Here is an 18,190-nt window from a genome sequence, read left to right on the forward strand (position 1 = left end):
ATGAGCACATAAGGCTTGATGATTGTCGTGATTCCTAAATTCAGACAGAAGTTAAAGGTAGACCAAGCTTACAGCCATACTGTTTATTTGACCATTTACATTTTTGTCTTCTTTGGTTCTTAAAGAAGTAGGTCATTTTGGGAACCAGGCCGCCACATAAGCAATTAATTAGTGAGCTTTAGAGGTGCTGTTAGGCTGCTAGCTCCAGCTACATATTTACCGCTCACACTGAAGAGCGGTATTGAGCTTCTCCTCTAACTTTTATCATTCTATCTTTTTTTGTTCAATTTTTATTTTTTTTATTGTTATACTATTTAATTTAGTTAATTATTTTAAATGGAAACTATTTTCCCAAAGTTTTTAAGAAAGTTTTTCTTTATATTTCTGGTGTTAGTTTTATCTTTTCAGTGGGAGCTTTGTATGTAAAGCAGCTTGGCATATACAACCGGTAGCATTCACAGATAGAAGTAACACGTGTACTGTAAGACGATATGTTTATTTATTCCTCCAGTAATCACAAGATTCACCATCAAATTTCAGGTACCAAGAAGCAGGCTCCTGCTCCTCCTAAACCGTCAAACCCTCCACCCAGCCAGCCCTGTAATTCAGTGAACCCCGCCTCCTCCTCAGGCTCATCCCAGTCCCTCAGTCCCACTCCCAGACCGCTGTCCAGCCACTCACCCACCTCGCCCACCTCTCCCACCTCGCAGCCATGTGCCACACCCAGGCGCCACTCCAGCAACCAGCCCCCAATCCAGGCGCCCAGCCATCCACCTCCTGAGCCTCCAACACAGGCCAGCCCTCCGACACAGCCCGCATCCCTTGGTGGGGACCAGCAGAGCGCGGCCCCCTCACCCCCAGACACCCCGACCCCTCCAGACACCCCTCCGCCTTCCACTGATGTAGTCGCTCCGCCGTCCCCGTCTCCCTACCAGTCGGGCTCCCTTCCCCGGCCGCGACCCGTTCCCAAACCCCGGAACAGACCCAGTGTCCCACCCCCGCCCCAGCCCACCACACCGGCCAGTGATACCAATGGGATCTGTGCCACTGCTTACAAGATGATGGGTGAGCGCTTTACCTCACAGAGTTATTGCATGTACATGTTTGGCTTTTCCTGTTTATTCACTGCTCAATACTAATGTGCTCTCTTTCTAATAGTCTTGCATTGTAATACCTCCACAGGTTAAAGAGACACTTGTGAGAGGTTTGTTGTTAATTGACCTTTTCACTAGCTACTCCTGCACTTTTTGTTTGCCTCTAGAAATCATACCCATCAGCGCAGCCTGCTGCCTCCATCACATATCATTTACCTTAGCCCTGATGCACAACTGTCCCACTGTGTATCACAGTCCTGGGTGGCCATTTAGTAAGGGACCTATTTCTGATGTTTAATACCACTCAACATTTACATCTTGGACAAAGGATGAGGGTACAAAGGTGAACTGACAGTAGAGTATCATGTAGAGCTGCAATGATTAAGCGATTAGTTGTCAACTATTAAATTAATCACCAACTATTTTAATTTGTCCTGAGTAATTGTTTCAAGGTAAGACAGACAGAATTATCTGATTCCAGCTTCTTAGATGTGAATATTTTCTGGGTTCTTTACTCCTCTATGACAGTAAAGTGAATGGCTTTGGGTTGTGGACGAAACAAGACATTTGTGATTTGGAAAACACTGATCGACATTTTTCACCATTTTCTGACATTTTATAGACTAAACAACTAATAGATTAATCATGAAAGTAATCCACAAATGAATTGGTTAATGAAAATAATTGTCATTTTCAGCACTGCTGGAAAAGAAGTAAAATAAGTACTAGTTTATGGTCATAGAAGAGTACAGAAACCAGAAAATACCAAAATTCAGTACTTGCCATTGCCATGCAACTAAGTTGCTAGAAATGTGGTGCAGTGTGCTCATTACAAAACAAAAAGTGTAAAAATATAGACACATATTTAAACACCCATCCTCTATCCCTTTATTATATATATATATATACACACACACACACACACACACACACACACACACACACACACACACACACACACACACACACACACACACACACACACACACACACACACAAGCTTACCAGTATATACCAAATAATCACATTTAAGAAGCAGGAATCAGATTATTTTGACAATTAATAAATTATTAAAACATCTGGCGATTCATTTAATAATTGAGTTAACTAATCAATTAATCATTGCAGCGCTATTTTATTTACTTTTTATGTGTAGTTTGAAGATGGGCATTAAGACAAGTGAATGGAAACATCAGTTTGTCACCCATCTGTAAATGGATTGATGGAGTTTAATGAAATTTGCCACATCCTTTAAATTTTTTTACACGCCAACCAACAGTAGCAAGTTCTTGTTCCATCCAGTGGATATATATTTTCAACAGTGTCTTAATTAAAGAGATCATATTAAATTCCAGAAATGGGTGCTTCCAGACATGTCGTCCATCGGGGCTATCATTTTATCACGAGTCACTCATCTTCATTTGCAGTCACGGAAGTAATCATTCAGTAACACTGTAGGGGTTTGAAACCAAAGCAAATTCAGAACTGAATTTACAAACTGTGGTCATTTCAAACTCTCAGCTGTCTCCTCTGTTTTTGTTCTGTTTTTATTTTATTTTATTTTTTAAATGTGAAGCATTTTCTGTCACTATAGGTTTTGTAATGATTCAGAGGAGTAGTGTCATTGTATCAAGCATGTGTAACTCTGACATGCATGTTTATAACTCCGCTGTTCTTGTCTTGTCACTAACGTCCCGGCACATATAGCTGTTTTGTGGAGCAGTGTAAAATGTAGATTTCCGACACCATTTTCTCTACAGTTGTGGTGATTAATTCAGAGCGGGTTCAGCATACATCAAATGACCCGACACAGGACATTTGCCATCCACTTTCACTGCTCGTCACTTATCGCTCACAGTCTCTGGCCAAACGCTGCCACCTGCTGTTCAAACATTCGCCCTGACTGTCTCGCTGCAGGAGCCTCTGCTGCTGTTTAAGCTTATGGAAAATATTACACAGCTGCATTGGATGGCATGATTGCAGCCGCTTTAAATGTTTTCATACTCCAGGATGGAGCTGCACGTGTGTCTGATTATGGCTGTTGTTCATATAATGTGGGCTTAAATGGTGTATTTATGTTTGCAGGATGTTTATGGAAGTGTTCTGTGTGAATGCCTGCATGCTTGAAAAACATATTACTTACTAACACAAACAGTGACTGAAACCATCATTTCTAATTGATTTTGTCATATTTATTTATAGATTCTGTGCTCTTTTGTAACATGAAAGTCTCTGCACATTTATGATAGCCGTCTCTGCTTGCTCTTTACTCTCCTGACTGTGCCTTGATTTTTCTCTTTTTGCTCTCTAGACCCGGCGGTGTCTTTCAAAGGGCTGAGTCGAGCTTTGGTCCCTGAGCTCGCTGTAGACCAGCAGCCAGCGACGGCCTCCTTCTCCTCATCTTCGTCCTCCTCATCCTCCTTCTCCCTGCCTCCTCCCAAAGACTGTGACCTGGACACTGAGAGCACTGTCCTATGAAGAGGAGACGGCGACACGCTCTGGTCCAGTACCCCCACGCACCTCCTCCCGTCACGCACACACCCCTCATTTAGTCTGCTCGTGTTTCGTCCCAGCCCATATCTGCATCCCTCCTCAGAGATATAAACCTCTGCTGTCATGTTCTCCCAGTCCAGTCTGTATGAAGGAATTTTAATGTGACATAACGCACCTTCTGGCAGCCATGATGGAGGTCCACAGCTCTTGGTAAACAGTGGCTATGATTGTAGATTGTGTTTGTGTGGTCATCGCAACGCAAATAAAAAGACAAGGTTAACGTGAGTTGACGCTTTGACAGGGAACAGCTCATTTGCCCAGTTATACATCTGACGTTTTATGTGGAATTTATTAGTATTTGTAGCCGCTACTGCACACACAGCATCACTTTTCATTAGATTTCAGTCAAAAGCCCAAACTTACTACAAGTTATGTTTATATTAATTATGACTATCAGTTCATTTTTCAAGTAACTTGAATGTTTAAAGTTGAGTTCTGGGAAAGCGTGACATTTGTCACTATTGTTTTGACGCTTTATAGACAAAATGATTAATTGAGAAAATAATCAGCAAACTAAAAGTTCATTGCAGGCCTAGGCATAGGGCAAATCACCATATTGGACCACTTACTTTGACTTATAGTGTATTTAAAATGACCTTCAGCACAGTCTCATTTAGGTATCTCTCATTTTAAGCTATTAGCCGTTATTATTTAGTCCTCCTGACCTCCATGATGGTGCCAGATGTGCTCATGAGGACACTTGTGACACATAGCCTCTACACTGCAACACGCACACCACCGCCACCTCTGTCTTTTATACTGCGCTCCCTACAAATCAAGCTCCAGACAATCAACACCAAACAGCAGAGGACCGCCAACGCACCAGTAACGTCGTCCGACAACTGTGTTAACGATGACTGTCCATGGAAGAATTGGTCGTGACGGAGTAGGAGGGGGCGGGGATGACGCCAAAATATGGACTGACGAGACTCGTTTTGGAATTTGGTGTGAAGTGTTTTGTATTTTTTAATGTTTAAAAAATGGTCTTAGAACAAGAAATAAAAAAGAAGAGTTATTTGTACAGCACAGGGGGGAAGGGGAAAATGTCAGCAGGTGAAGTAGAAACCAAAACTGTTGCTTAAAGTGTAGCTGGTGACTGCAGGTTTCCAGTCGTCTCAAACACTTGATTTACCCTTTCTGTATCCCCCCCCCCTAAAACCTGTATTTATTTACCGATTTAGAAACACACATTCCCTGTGGCTTGACATAATTAATGCAGTCTTTAAATGTAAATGCCTTATCGGTTCCTCCCAGAACCACATTATAAGCATTATATATTTACTGTATGGAGGATATACTTGGCTCCTAGTACTACAGTATTTCCAAGAAGCTGTCTTGGCAACAAGTATGTTTCAGGGACGTAAGGAAGGTGATTTGACCCTCTGCTATAGAAGTCTTGTGGTTCTGTATTGTTCCACAGAAGTTGTGTATTTAAATGTGTTTTGGTTGATTTCTTTGGGTTTTATATCAGAAGTAGCAGGGTTAACCGCCCTCCAAGCCTGAACCCCCCCCCCCCCCCCCCCCCCTTCTGTTTTTAACATCCATCCAGTGTATTCTCTGGCGTTTGCTGGGGCTTTAAACGCAACGGGCTGTGTGTGAGTAATTGTACTGAAAGGACGATTCTTAACCAGTCTCTTCATCCTGAACAGAAAGACGCATAAACAGCTGATGTTGCACAGGCAAATGAGTGGTTTCCTAGTGAACTGGTTTGGAGGATTTTTCAGTCTTTCCCACTGAGCTGAGAGCACATTGTGATGTGAAACCTCAGTAGTGATGTGGTGTTAGATTTTTGCCAGGTCAAAATATTTAAAATATGCTTTGTTGTATTTTCTGTGTAAGCTTTGTTTTTGTTTTTATTTTTGTTTTGGCCTCATGTAATGCAGAGTTCAGTTCCCAGAGAACTGGCCCAAAATGGTACCAATGGAGAAAGTCTTGGATGCTGCAGTTGCCCTGAAAATGAGTTTAGCTTTTCAGAGACAATCGAGCATTATAATCCCCTCCTTGTTCTCTTTGCTCCTGTACCTCGCTGCCTTATCCCTGTGCATCAACAGAGCTTTGTATTTCAAAGCTCTGTAAGACAAACAAATGCCATTAAACTAGAAATGATAATGCTGCATTTTTAAGCTCCACAGTTTTGTATGTATGCTGTCTGGTGAGCTTAAATATGGAATAAAACATGTAATATGAATGCTTGGTTATACTCCCTTTCCAAAGAAAATAAAGTATATGAAGAAACTATTGAAATATATTAATGGTCTATATGTTTGTGTTCAGACAATAATGCCTAACAGCTGACTGACTCATGTACCTTATTATTAAGGCTGACTGGAGGTGCATTACTATTTATCAGAGATTTTGCAGATGGTCTATTCCGTAGTTACAGAAGATTTGGCAAAGAATAAATTAAGACAGAGGAAGCATCAGACCAGTGTTTTTTTGCATGTACCAATAAGGAGCTGGGACTGTTACTGAATGTAACAGGGGAGTGTGGCGGCGGAAAGCAGACTGGAAGTCGTTGCAAAGGAAACGGAGACGTGCGTTCAGAGAGACAAGTGTTATTTGCACGGTACAAAATATTTTAATAAAAATACCATGTCAAAAACTTGGTCAGTTGCATCATGTTTCTGCTTTGCAAGACCCAATCAGAGAGCCGAGCGTGAGCCGCTGCCCGTCTTCACTACAACGTCCTCCGGAGTTTTGAAAGGCAAAGCAGGGTCGGCAGCATTTCCGAACTTCTCCGTTTTAGGTCTTCCTTTTCGTCGTTTTAGTCTGGACGGGAGGTGCAAACCTAGCAAAAGGTCTCCGTTTTAATTCGAAAATGCAGTAGTGTGGATGGGTGCTTTCAGACCAAAAGGGAAGGGAGCGTTTGGGGCGATGAGTTTAAATACAAAGTCAATGCAAAGACGCGTAGAGCCGCGATTTCCTGTCGGGCGGCGCGAAGGGGACAGGGCCGGCGACGCCAAGTAATTCGCAATATTTTCAGCAGGGAGCAGCGCTGCAACCTTTGGACAAATAAACGCCAGTCAGTCTGGATTCTGCTCTGACAACTACACCGTTTACTCACGGGAGGAGCTCGGAGTAAACTGTTTTTATTAAATTAGCTTTTTACTTTAGTTTTTGGGATTAGTTGATTTATCTTCACTGGAGCTTCTCAGCAGCTAGGTTCCGTGCACATCCGGTTCCAGTGTTGTTGTTAGCGTCGTTAGCTCTGTCGGACTACGACTTCATATTTATATAAAAACCGGACAAAACTGGACATTACTTGGAGAAGAAGGAGGTTGAACTACCTGGTGAGTTCAGAAAACATGTCTAACTTTATTCCAGCATTGTACTTTACTGTGACCAAGTTAGCATAGAATAGCCCTGATCGATCCAAACTCCATTCAGAAAACAAACATTTTAGAAGTTGTTGTCCTGCTGTCTCGCTGACAGACCTGACAAAGCATGAATACACATGTTTAACAAATCTGCATCAAGTTGTAGTTATTTCGGTTATTGCTATTTAATCACAGCAAAATCTTTACTTTGGGTTCATACAGCTGTAGTAATGGCAAGTGGTGTTTATTCATGTTATCGCTTTAAAATCGCCTTCTCGCGTTGTGTGAACACTTGCAGGGAATGTACTCAACATAACATTCCCTGCAAATATAATAATTTCAGTCTGGACCTAATTGGTGTACTGACTGACTGACATTGTCATTCAAGCCACTCCACTTTGCGCACAAATTAATTATTAGCACCTCCAATGCTCCGTAGATTTTGTGTCAAATCCAGACCTAAAACATTGCTATATACAGTTTAGAAGAAATATTCAGGATTGTAAGATGATTATTATTCTTATTACTCATTAGTTTATAAAGTTGCTGTACTTCAATGAATACCAGGTACCTTAAGTGTTTGTATAAACATTAGAGATTCATCATGGGGCACAGATAAGTCAGACAGTTTTTACTTTCAAGCATGACATTTTATAGATCAAATTTGAAAGCATTGAACAAAACATAAAAGTCAAACAATCACAAAAAACATGAGCAGCTTCTCATGAAAACATATAAACAGTTATAAAAGGGAACCTGTAGGGCAACCAATAAATAAACCTAACTAGGCTAAAAGAAATGTATTTATTTTAAACTTAGATATCCACAGAGGGTAAATGCTACCAGCTGCACATCTTCATACATTAACTGCACCAACATGCAATTGATTTGGACAAGAAACACTGTTACTACACTTGTAGCAGCTAGGGTTGCATTTTTACGAGATCAGTCACCTCGTAAGCCTGACTAAAGCTGCGCATAAAGAATAAATAAAATGGTAATTTTCCTGATGACACTCCTGAATACAAAATAAACTAGGACTTGGAGGACACACAAGCAATACAAAATGATGAGCAGTGCATAGCAAAAACAGTAAATTTACAATCTCAACAATAGTTCATCAACATTAATACAACACAGCTACAGGTACACTGTACTGTAGATGAGTCGCGAGATCACCATGACAACCAGAAAAGCAGCAAATGACCATTTACAGTGGGATGTTTTCTTCCACATGCATTTGAAGTTCATTCATTCAGCAGCCACCCACTTGTATAAGCAGGACAGTGTTCACAAAACTCAGAGTGCACAACTATTAGCCGTCCTCTGCCAGAAGCACACAGCTCAGCCATTTCACATTAAAGCTGCCTTCTATCTTTCTGTACTGACACTAGTTGTCGTAAAAGATGTGCTATTCCACCCACACACTTTGTGAAACAGATGATTTTTGAGCCATATTTCACCATGTGCTGATGTAGTCAGTGTTACCTCACTGTGAAAGTTGCAATATTGTTCTGAATGATAGTTTTGCAAATTTGGATTTGACTAAGTCCTCACAGGCAGAAGAATCACAATGTTGATGCTGAATTGCTGATGACAAAGGACTCCAACCTGTTTAGAGGTTTCCTAGTTCATGTGCTGCAAACTGGCCTGATTGGACATATTTCAATGGCTGTTAACGCTCAGGATTGAGTCTAGTTGGGATGTGATGACTGGATTCTAAAACTCTATCTAAAAAAAGTAAATGAAAGTGGATGATGTAAGCATGTCTTCATCCTTGATCACTCTTGTATCGGGAGATGAAACTAAAGTTAACTCCGACAGCCCACTGGTTTCCTTGCAGTAAGGTGACTAATGTGATTTTTCAGTGGACTCCTTTCATTGTTGTCTAAAAGCAACACATGCTTAAAATTATGGAAGCCAAGTCAGGCCAAAATAATTTTAATTTCATAAGCAACTTACATAATTATGATTAAAAAAAAATCATATCACTACTGATACTACCAATGCCAGTAATTTTTGAATTATTGAAATATCTATTTGAATTCATTTGCTTTAAATTTACCTTTTTAAAAACTCTGTTTTAACAATTTCTAAAACTTTTTTCCACAAATATCAGATATTTTATATTCAGATATAAAAAAAATATGTGTCCTGGGTCTTCAGATGCTTATCTGAACTTTTTAATTTAGGTATCTGAATTTAAATCTAATTTAATTAACCTGATTTTTTGACCTAGCTTTAATTTTTAGATCTGAAAATAATTAGCTGAATATGAGCAACTTGAAAACAGTTTTCAAAAAATTCACTTTTTGAAGTTGCACAACTTGCGATACCAACTAGAATTTTCTAAGAGGGGAATGCAAGATATTTCCATTTCACTTTTAATATTAAAAATTCACTGGTGGCTACATTCACAGAACTTTCCGTTGTTTAAGAAATATAAATCTTTATGGCTTTGTTTTGCTTCCATAGAAATGGTTAACCTTTAGAAATGTAATATGCAGTGTACTGCAAAGGACAGAAGTGAACAGCTGGGGGTTGATTAGGACAATTACTTGTTTTATTTTATTATAATTTCCATAATAGATGCTCTTCAAATTCACAATAGGTTAGATAAGAATGACATCTGTAAGTCTAGATCAGCAAAGTGGATTCATGATGAAAAAAACTCTAATATCTTCTATTTTTAAATCAAATCCTGCTATATGGGAGGCAGTGAGTGCACCACTGTATGAACAGTCTGATCACTGAGCAGTCCAGCCTAGTCCACGCTAGCTAAACTACATCTGTGAATCACCTAGATTCTGAATAACTGTCGTCAGTCTACATCTACGCTTAATCTTTAAAATTTTCAAATATGATCTGATAGAAAATATAAACTTTATATAGTCATATATTAAACATAACTAGTAATCTGTAAATATTCAGACCAGTTGTTTTCATTACTTACATCTCATTTAAATGCAGCATCAAGATGCACTGGATGATCAAATATATATGGATGGTTTCTCTAATGAATCTTTTAATATTTACTAAGTGATGTGTATTTAAAAGAGATGTTAATAATGCAAAGACTGGTTTGAGTTGTCAGTGTGTGGTGAGTTCCTGTTGACCTCTGGACACCTGAATGTTCCTGCTCTAGCCAGCACCTGAAACAGCAATGCTGCACACGGCACTCATTAACTGTTGTGATTATCTACAGATAAATACAGTGTATTTCCATTCTGTTTGCTATAGATGACGTGTTCTCTGTTCCCGTTGGTTTGAGTGTCTCTGTGTGTGATCTTGGCACTTTGGTTGTGGAGAGCAGAGTGAAAATGGAGACGACCGGCCTGTTGGTTTGGCCCGACATCTGCCTACATTTCTTGCTTCTACCAGGCCAGAGGGGAAGATAGTCTGGGGCTTCTGGGGTTTTCTGGAGTCTGGGTCTCACTTAGAGCTCTCTGCAAGACAAAACCCATGATCTCATCTGATTTATGCTTATTTTACCGTATTATTTTCAGCTTTAGAGCACATTTGGTTATTCCACAGACAGCAGCACTTTGCAGCTTAATCACTTTATAGCTGCAGGCTCCTGTCAGTCTGTGTGAGAGCACCAGCTGAATACTTCATTGTTTTGGAGGTTTGAATCTGTCAAACACCTGCTGCATATATCAAAATATCAGTGGCTCACCTTCAGGAATAAGTTACATTTATCCCAGCTGGTTCTGTCGACACAGCTGAAGAGAACAGTACAGTAATAGCTCACCTCAAACTTGGAGATGAAATCTGCAAAGATGCCAAAGAAGGCCTCTGTTTTTGTGGACTTGCTGTCCTCTCCGAAGTAGGAGGCCACCTTAGAGAACTCCTCCATCACTCGGGTCTGCAGGGACTCGAGAGACTGGATTGCAGGGTGGCTGTTCTCCAAAAAGCTCTGTGGGTGCAAAAGCTCACATATTAAAGAGGCACACCTCAGAGGTCTGTTTACTTGCCAGTGAAAACAGCTGTATAATGTCTTCGGTGGCTCTGGAGGAGCTTTGTAAAGTCATGTAATTTCATCTGGGTTATTTTTTCTTAGTTTGGGTTTGAAGACTCCATATATATAGTTTGTGTGAAAGATGTGGGCATTTATCATACAGGGAGGGTCTAACAAAAAATGCTAATGAGTTGCATTATGGGGAACGTAGTATCCAGATTTTTGGGGGCGTGACTTATACTAGAGACTAAAAGTGAGTGTCTGTTGTCTGCTGGGCTGTACAGTGAAGACTTGTCGTGTGCTCAAATGTAGCTCATCCCACTTACTGTAACATTCGTCTAGACAAACTTGTTTCATTATTATAGTTATGTAGATGATAAGTAAGATGTTTCAGACGCCGTTCCAACCTGACAAAAATATAGCTTCTAATTCCTCTGGCATGAAAATGGTCAAAATACATGGACAAAAATTGTTTGATATTTTGGGAAATATTCTTCTTCGCTTTCTTGAGTTTTCAGTGAGAGGATTTATACTACTCTCATATGTCTGCTGAATATGAAATTGGAGCCAGGAGACGGTTAGCTTAGCTTAGCATAACGACTTGACAGGTTAGTTGTTTTGTTATGCTAAGCCGAGCTGACTGGCTGCTAGCTCTAGCTTCATATTTACTGTACAGACACGAGAGTGATATTGATCTTGTCATTTAACTCTGCAAGAAAGTGAATGAAGGGAATTTCCCCAAATATCAGTAATCAGTATATGTAGCAGCTTTAAAAAACCCACACATTTCTATATGTTTGATGTGTATTATATAATCAAAGCTGTTAGCGTACACTCATGACGGAGGCAAAGTGGTCCTCAGAGGTGGGCGGGATCTTCTGACAGGCCGTCCTGATGTCCTGAATGGTGGCTTGAAGGTCACTCAGCTCCGCTGTTATGGCCCTCTGGTTGACTGAACAAGTTACATGCACATATTAGGTGATGAATTACCAAAACAGTAACAGTTATTAATCACCGGTATATGTCCTAACGATTGTAAAACAGCAGCAAGGAAATGTACAAACCAGCAGTCTAAATAAACAGTTTTACAATGTCAAATGAAAATATGAAAAACATTATCTTGAGTTATTAAGACACACAACAACCCAGTTTAAATCTACATGAAGTTACATCCTTTTGGTAAAGTCTGCCAGCCCTGCAGTGGCATTCCAGCACATTGTACTATAAAGAAATTACAGGGTGGAACGAGTACATTCTGCCATTCTGAATGATTTTCAGGACAGAAAGCAGAGTTAACTTAAAGAGCTCTGCTGCTGTAACGTCATCGTACCCTTGGCTGCCAGAGGCACTGTTGTTAGGTCTCTGGAAAAGTTGAGCAACTCAGGGAAGTGTTGGCACAGGGACTTGGCTAGAATGTGGAGAAAGGTGGATTTCCCGTCCACTGTTTTGGTTGTGCTCAACTGCAAGACAGAAGGGAAGAATGAATGACTAAAAAGCTAAATTAAGTTGAACATAACATGGTTTTTGAAGGACAGGCGTCAATGCTGCACCTCAGTTAGGAAGTTGATCTTAAAGCTGGTTGTCCTGTGGCTCTTGGGCTGACCATTGTTCAGGTAATTCCCCATTGCAAGTACAAACTGTGGGCATAAAAATAACTTAATAAGCACGATTAACATACAGACTTGTTGCTTCATGTTCACTTTCCCTGCTCTGGATGTTTACCTCCAGGATTTTGGCCAGTTTCTTGCTGCTCTTAAGCTCCATTGAAGCCTTGTAGATGTAATCGTAAGCAACCTTCATCTCCTCCGTCCTCTCCTGCAGGGTCATCTTGAAGTGGAGGCTCCGCAGACGGGTCTTATACTCTGGCACCATCAGCATCTGAAACATACAACACTTTACTCATCGTTTCATCTTGCTTTTTAAAACCTTTCTCGCCTAGGAGTTTTTTCCTGGCTGTACCTGGAAAATGAACTGATCGGGCTCGCTCAGTTTGGCCGGGTCCTGTTCAAACTTCTCGTACTGTTTGACCTCGTCATCGTCGGGAGCGTAGAGCAGCAGCTGCTTGATGTGAGCGGGCTCCAGACGATCGGTGGTCATGTTCATCAAGACCTGACGCAGCTCGTTGGTGGAGAGCTTCAGATGGGCGATGAGGATGGCTGCAGAGAGGAAGAGGGGTGGGAGCAGGGGAAGACGTAGATGATTTAAGTCTGTTTTTTTCACATAACAAAAGAGGATCACTTCTGCTGCCGACTGAAGATAAAACCTTTCAACCACCTCTGATGATGTGTCATTTTCTATTGTGTCTTATTCATGTTTCCTACTTTGTTGTTTCAGACTGATTATGAAATCCACTTCCATCCACAGTATAATCCAGTATAGTCTACATAATATAACAGCAAAGAAGCGAAGGGTCACATCAGATATTCTTCAGTAGAAGAGAGCCTGACTGCCAAAATGAGCAATTAAATTTTTTTTCTTTACTTTTTGTAGAGTACTTTTTCTTCTGCAACATACAGTATGCTATCCACCTACAGGGCATTCAAGTTAAAACTAAATAATAAATCAATAAAATAAAGATATTATTTTACAGTTGCTTTAGCTCAGTTTTAACAGAGGTTTTACAAAAACAAAATGCTTTTATATTAGACCTTTACAACATAGTGTATGTTTATCACTCAATTTTCATCATTGTTGTATTTAACTAGGGCTGCACGATTAATCTAATCGCAATCGCGATGTCTCATAACCATAAAAGGTGTGCGATATAATAAAACACAAAAAGTGTGACCTGTCTTCTCTGTGAGCGCTGCAGTCTGCTCATTATCTCCGCCCACACCGGGCTCTCGCCTGTGGCTCTGCAAACATATGCGCCTATGTGCAATCAGGAAAATTATTCATGAGCAGTGTGCCAGTAAGACAACAACCTACCTTAACCCCCCGCCCCGCCGCTAATTGTTCAAAACATAGTCGGTCGCGCCTGTTATGCCGACTTTTGCATGCCTGCTGAGAATTGCATTACTTCCAAAAACTGCTTTTAAACGCTATAATATCCTTTGTAGGGTACATCAATGGTGATAAATGATTCGAAGTATATATGTTATGAACGTTTAGAGTCGTTAATGATTTATTACACTAAGTAGAAGTACCATATGATTCAACTAAAACATGTGGTGATAACCGCGTTTGATCAATGTGCAGACCAAAGTGTCTGAAAAGGACCTTAAGAGGTGGATGCATAATTCGGCAGAGAAACAGAGAGAGAACAGATGTTGGAGGCTACCTGCCGAGATTTGCACCACCTTTTTCTCAGCATGACATGAGTTACCACCCGCGAGGTGCATGCAATTCTCGACAGGCATGCAGATTAGGCGCAGCACCTGTTGCTCTCTGACAGAGACAGACGACGACAGCAGGTGAAGCAGTAAGACAGAAGAAAACTGGGAAAAGATAAGGAAGATTTGGGTTTGGCTTGCTGGCCATTTAACGTTTTAACGCTGTACCGGTGCCTTTTGTTCAACTTTTCATAAAGCCTACGTGCCTTAAGTTTCACTTTTCGTCAACCGACCAATCACAGCCTTAATGGGGCGGGACATTAAAAAAGGTTTGACGTACATCAAATCATTAAATGTTGAACAATATGATTATTGACAAGTTAGTTCTTAGCATTAACAAATTATTGCACAGGGATTAAATAAATAAATAAAACCCCACAGAAAGGAAACAGTTCTAACTGGATTTAATATTCAACTAGTGATAAAATAGTAGGCTACTATTATATGAAATTATAATGAATATAGTAATTAATATGAACCATTATTGTTATACTAACAGTATACTATTAACTGAAAAGTATACTGTTTATTTAATGTTATAATATTATACTAATAGACTCATGTATACTAGTTCCTCCTCCAGGTTGTAGATAGTGTCTCTGCAGTGGACAGATGTAGATTTAGCTAGTGCCAGGATGCCAGTGTGCCAATAATTCTCCTTCTAGCAGCCTCCTCTGTACAGTTCTGTTTTACTAGTTATTGTTATAAATATCGTTTATCGCTTAACTTTGTTCAAAATGTCAGTATTTTGTTAATTTTCCTTGATAATCAAGGAAGTAGACTCATAGTACCATTTGTTCATTATAATCGAATCGCAATCGCATATCGCAATATGACTTTTTATCCAAAACATGCAGCCCTACATTTAACAATAGAATGGTCATTTCATCAAAACAGAGTCCGCGGTGGTTATTTCCTGAAAGATTGTACAAATATAGTAGAAGAGCTAATGATTGAATGAATAAATGAATAGTTTATTTCTGTTTACATTATAATGAACAAGGCATAACAATTAACAAAAATATTATACATGTTTACACCAATCCATTTCACACAAAATAACTCACACAATTAACTACAGAAAATGGAACAGGCTGAAGCCCAAGGCTCATTTTTGCCTATCCTATGTTTATACACTTAAATCATGTATGTATAAGTATATTATTACAGTATGTGTCTCAACTTATTCAGGCTAACCTGTTATGTTATCATTGTAAAATGATCCCGTTTATTCTCATCCAGCTAATTTGGTTCTTTGAAAGCCGTTTGAGGATCGATTTGTTAATCCTGAATGGCTGGATCATGACAAGACATTTTAGGGTGATCCTCATTCATGAACTAATTTTCAACTAATATGTCAAAGTGTGTAAAATACTGCAATAAAACACTCCTCAGTTAAGGCAGCAAAGTTACAACCTTCTTTTGCAACACAGTGCCTCAAATGACAAGTTCAAACCTGCAGTCATTTATAGTGGAGATAAACAAAACAGACCATATTATTAACAATATAATTACGGCAGTCTATTTACTGTTCCATGTTTCTAGCCTTTCATTTCCATCATTTCCATTACATCACATCGAATTTAATATGTTTCCTGTACAGACACGTAGAAAAACTTTGTGGCAATCTTGTGAAACCTCATGGTGTTAGGAGTAGGAGAGGCTATTGTTGGGCTTCGAGTCTCTCCTGACATGCTGCGCTACAGTCTGATGCAACCTCACATCATCCAGTGTGACTCTGTAACTAACCTTCACTGAGATTGAGAATATTTACACTTGTGTAAACCATGCACACCATGTTTTGCAGAACTTTTTGTTCACAAGGTCAGATTTTTGCAAGTCAGTTTGGCTCTAAATACTGCATGTATTATTATGTGTGGTTTTTTTTCAACGTAGTACTCAACAGACTCGAGCCTCAACCTTTCAGGTGTGTGTGCGACCTGCAGCCATATTCTTGTGGTACTCACAGGCATTGTAGGCTTTCTTATGAGACAGAATCTCCACCACGTCTTTCTTTTTAAAGTTCTCTGGCATGAAGGCGGGCTCTGGAGGAGAGACTGATCATTTTAACAAACAGTGTAAGGATTTGTTCTCCAGGCACCGTGGGTCAACACACACACACACACACACACACACACACACACACACAGTGGCTACATGTGTCAGGTTGATGGGTTAATAACACAGCTCTGCCATGTAAATCTCTAGCGGCCAAAAAGTCTGACATATATGCAATAAATAACAATAAGGTGTGTTTCCTCTGGCAGAGCTGTGTTATCACTGGGGGAGGGGGTTGGGGGGAATGGTGCCTTATGGAGAATGGACTGGATGAACAGGTGAATGGAGCAGCTCCAAAACAGGTAATGGAGAACATCATAACTGTGAAGGTACAAAAGAAAACAGGAGATGTCAAAACATAAACACATACATTCACTTTTACTGTTAACTTGCCCTCTGATAATTCACCAGATGTAGTATCACTGTATGACGTTAAGCATGATGTAAATAAAGATGTGACGATGCAGCATGGTGGAGGCTGATCACAAGTACACAACAACTTACTGGATCTCCGTTGAGTCCCAAAGTGCAGATCAAGGTCCATGAACTTCACCATGTCAGTGAGCTTGTCATAGTCTGTATCCTCCCCGAGCTAAACATAGACAAGGGCATACTCTGTACTCTCCAAAAGACACAGTCATGGGTTTGTAACCTAGAAGTAGCTGTCTAGAAATATTTTTATTTACACAGATAAGGTTGCAAAGCAGTCCAACATTAGATATGAGTAGATGAGATCCACTGTGTGTTCTGCTTACAAAAACAAGATTTTAGCTTCGATGCTTCTATGACTCATCAGAGACACAACAGAGCAGATGAGTAGGTCTTTCCAAATATGGGAAGAGACGTGTTGGAGGAGTGAGAAAGTTCACAGCCAAAGTGGGAAGATTCACAAGTCAAGTGATTTTTTGCTCTATTTACTGTATGCAAAATACTCGATTCTTCTGACATAGTTGTGCTACTTTATCCAAGACTAATGTAACAGAGTAAGAGTTCACTGCTCACCTGACCCCATATGGTTCCCTCGGAGTTCTCCACCTGCTCCCAACGCAGCCTCTTCACACTCATGTGGTTGGTGTCCGAGGCGTGGTGGCCCGGCTTGGGCAGTGGAGGAGGGTCGCAGGGTGGGGGCAGGGGTGGAGGTGGCGGCGGCGGTGCCTAAGAGATAAAAAGAAAAAAAAAAAAGAACTCTCTTTTAAAATTTATAAGATATTTTCAGCAGTAAGCATCATTCTTGCATAGTACATGTTCACAAGATAACTCATTTGTGTCAAGATACAAAAAGAACGAAGAAACAGATGTTACCTGTTGAGATTGGTGCTCTTGCCGTGGGGTTTCATAGGTTTTAGTGTGAGTGGGGAGGGTGGAGTGAGAAGCTGGAGGCTTGGAGAGCAGCGAGGAGCCGGCGGGGCCTTGGCTGTGACACTGGGACAGGCTGTGATCCTGGAGGGATGGCGGCAGCGGGCCCTGGTAGCTGTGTTGGTGGTGGAGCTGGTGGTGCCTCTGGAGGACGAGCTGGCTCGGTCTCAGCGGCTGAGGGGACGGCTGCGGGGACGGCTGCTGGATAGGCTGGGGCTGGCTAAGCTGCCGGGGGAGGTAGCTAGGGCGGGATGGCTGGGAGGAGCGTAGGGTGGAGGAACCCAGGGTGGTGTGGCCGTGCGAGAGGCGGGTGGAGGTGGCCTGGAAGCGGTGGTGAGTTTTCTCTGCTTCTTCTCTGGTGGGGAGCCCTTTGTGTAGAGGAGAGCGGCTGGACAGGAGGGTTCTGAGAGGGGGCGGGGGAGGAGGGATGATGGGGTGGTGCGGCTGGAAGGGCATCCGGCTGCGCGGGACATGCTCAGGGGAGAAGCGGACTGGCGGCAGGGGGTCAGTGAACTGGACAGG

At 41.0% G+C, this 18,190-nt stretch overlaps 2 protein-coding genes across 8 annotated transcripts in view; one reads left to right on the forward strand and one right to left on the reverse strand.

Moving 5' to 3' along the window:
• arhgap17a (Rho GTPase activating protein 17a) overlaps positions 1-5,895 on the forward strand; it is a 31,953-nt gene extending 26,058 nt beyond the window's left edge. For 3 of the 4 annotated variants that reach the window (XM_046068453.1, XM_046068456.1, XM_046068454.1), the window contains 2 exons: positions 541-1,065; positions 3,406-5,895. In XM_046068453.1, coding sequence (XP_045924409.1) covers positions 541-1,065; positions 3,406-3,572 — 692 coding nt within the window. In that variant the 3' untranslated portion in view covers positions 3,573-5,895. Of the gene's footprint in view, positions 1-540; positions 1,066-1,182; positions 1,205-3,405 lie in introns of those variants that run through there. The other variant, XM_046068455.1, reaches the window with a different exon arrangement.
• Positions 5,896-9,124: 3,229 nt separating this feature from the next.
• The window catches only part of grid2ipb (glutamate receptor, ionotropic, delta 2 (Grid2) interacting protein, b), a 40,689-nt gene continuing 31,623 nt past the window's right edge, over positions 9,125-18,190 (reverse strand). For 3 of the 4 annotated variants that reach the window (XM_046069282.1, XM_046069280.1, XM_046069281.1), the window contains 8 exons: positions 16,222-16,299; positions 12,882-13,078; positions 12,645-12,800; positions 12,473-12,559; positions 12,253-12,382; positions 11,756-11,874; positions 10,716-10,880; positions 9,125-10,410 (listed from right to left, as the gene is read on the reverse strand). In XM_046069282.1, the coding sequence (XP_045925238.1) occupies positions 10,339-10,410; positions 10,716-10,880; positions 11,756-11,874; positions 12,253-12,382; positions 12,473-12,559; positions 12,645-12,800; positions 12,882-13,078; positions 16,222-16,299 (1,004 nt within the window). In that variant the 3' untranslated portion in view covers positions 9,125-10,338. Of the gene's footprint in view, positions 10,411-10,715; positions 10,881-11,755; positions 11,875-12,252; positions 12,383-12,472; positions 12,560-12,644; positions 12,801-12,881; positions 13,079-16,165; positions 16,634-18,190 lie in introns of those variants that run through there. The other variant, XM_046069283.1, reaches the window with a different exon arrangement.

This window comes from Micropterus dolomieu, linkage group LG14 (genome assembly GCF_021292245.1).
Source record: "Micropterus dolomieu isolate WLL.071019.BEF.003 ecotype Adirondacks linkage group LG14, ASM2129224v1, whole genome shotgun sequence".
In the NCBI taxonomy this organism is placed as follows: Eukaryota; Metazoa; Chordata; class Actinopteri; order Centrarchiformes; family Centrarchidae; genus Micropterus; species Micropterus dolomieu.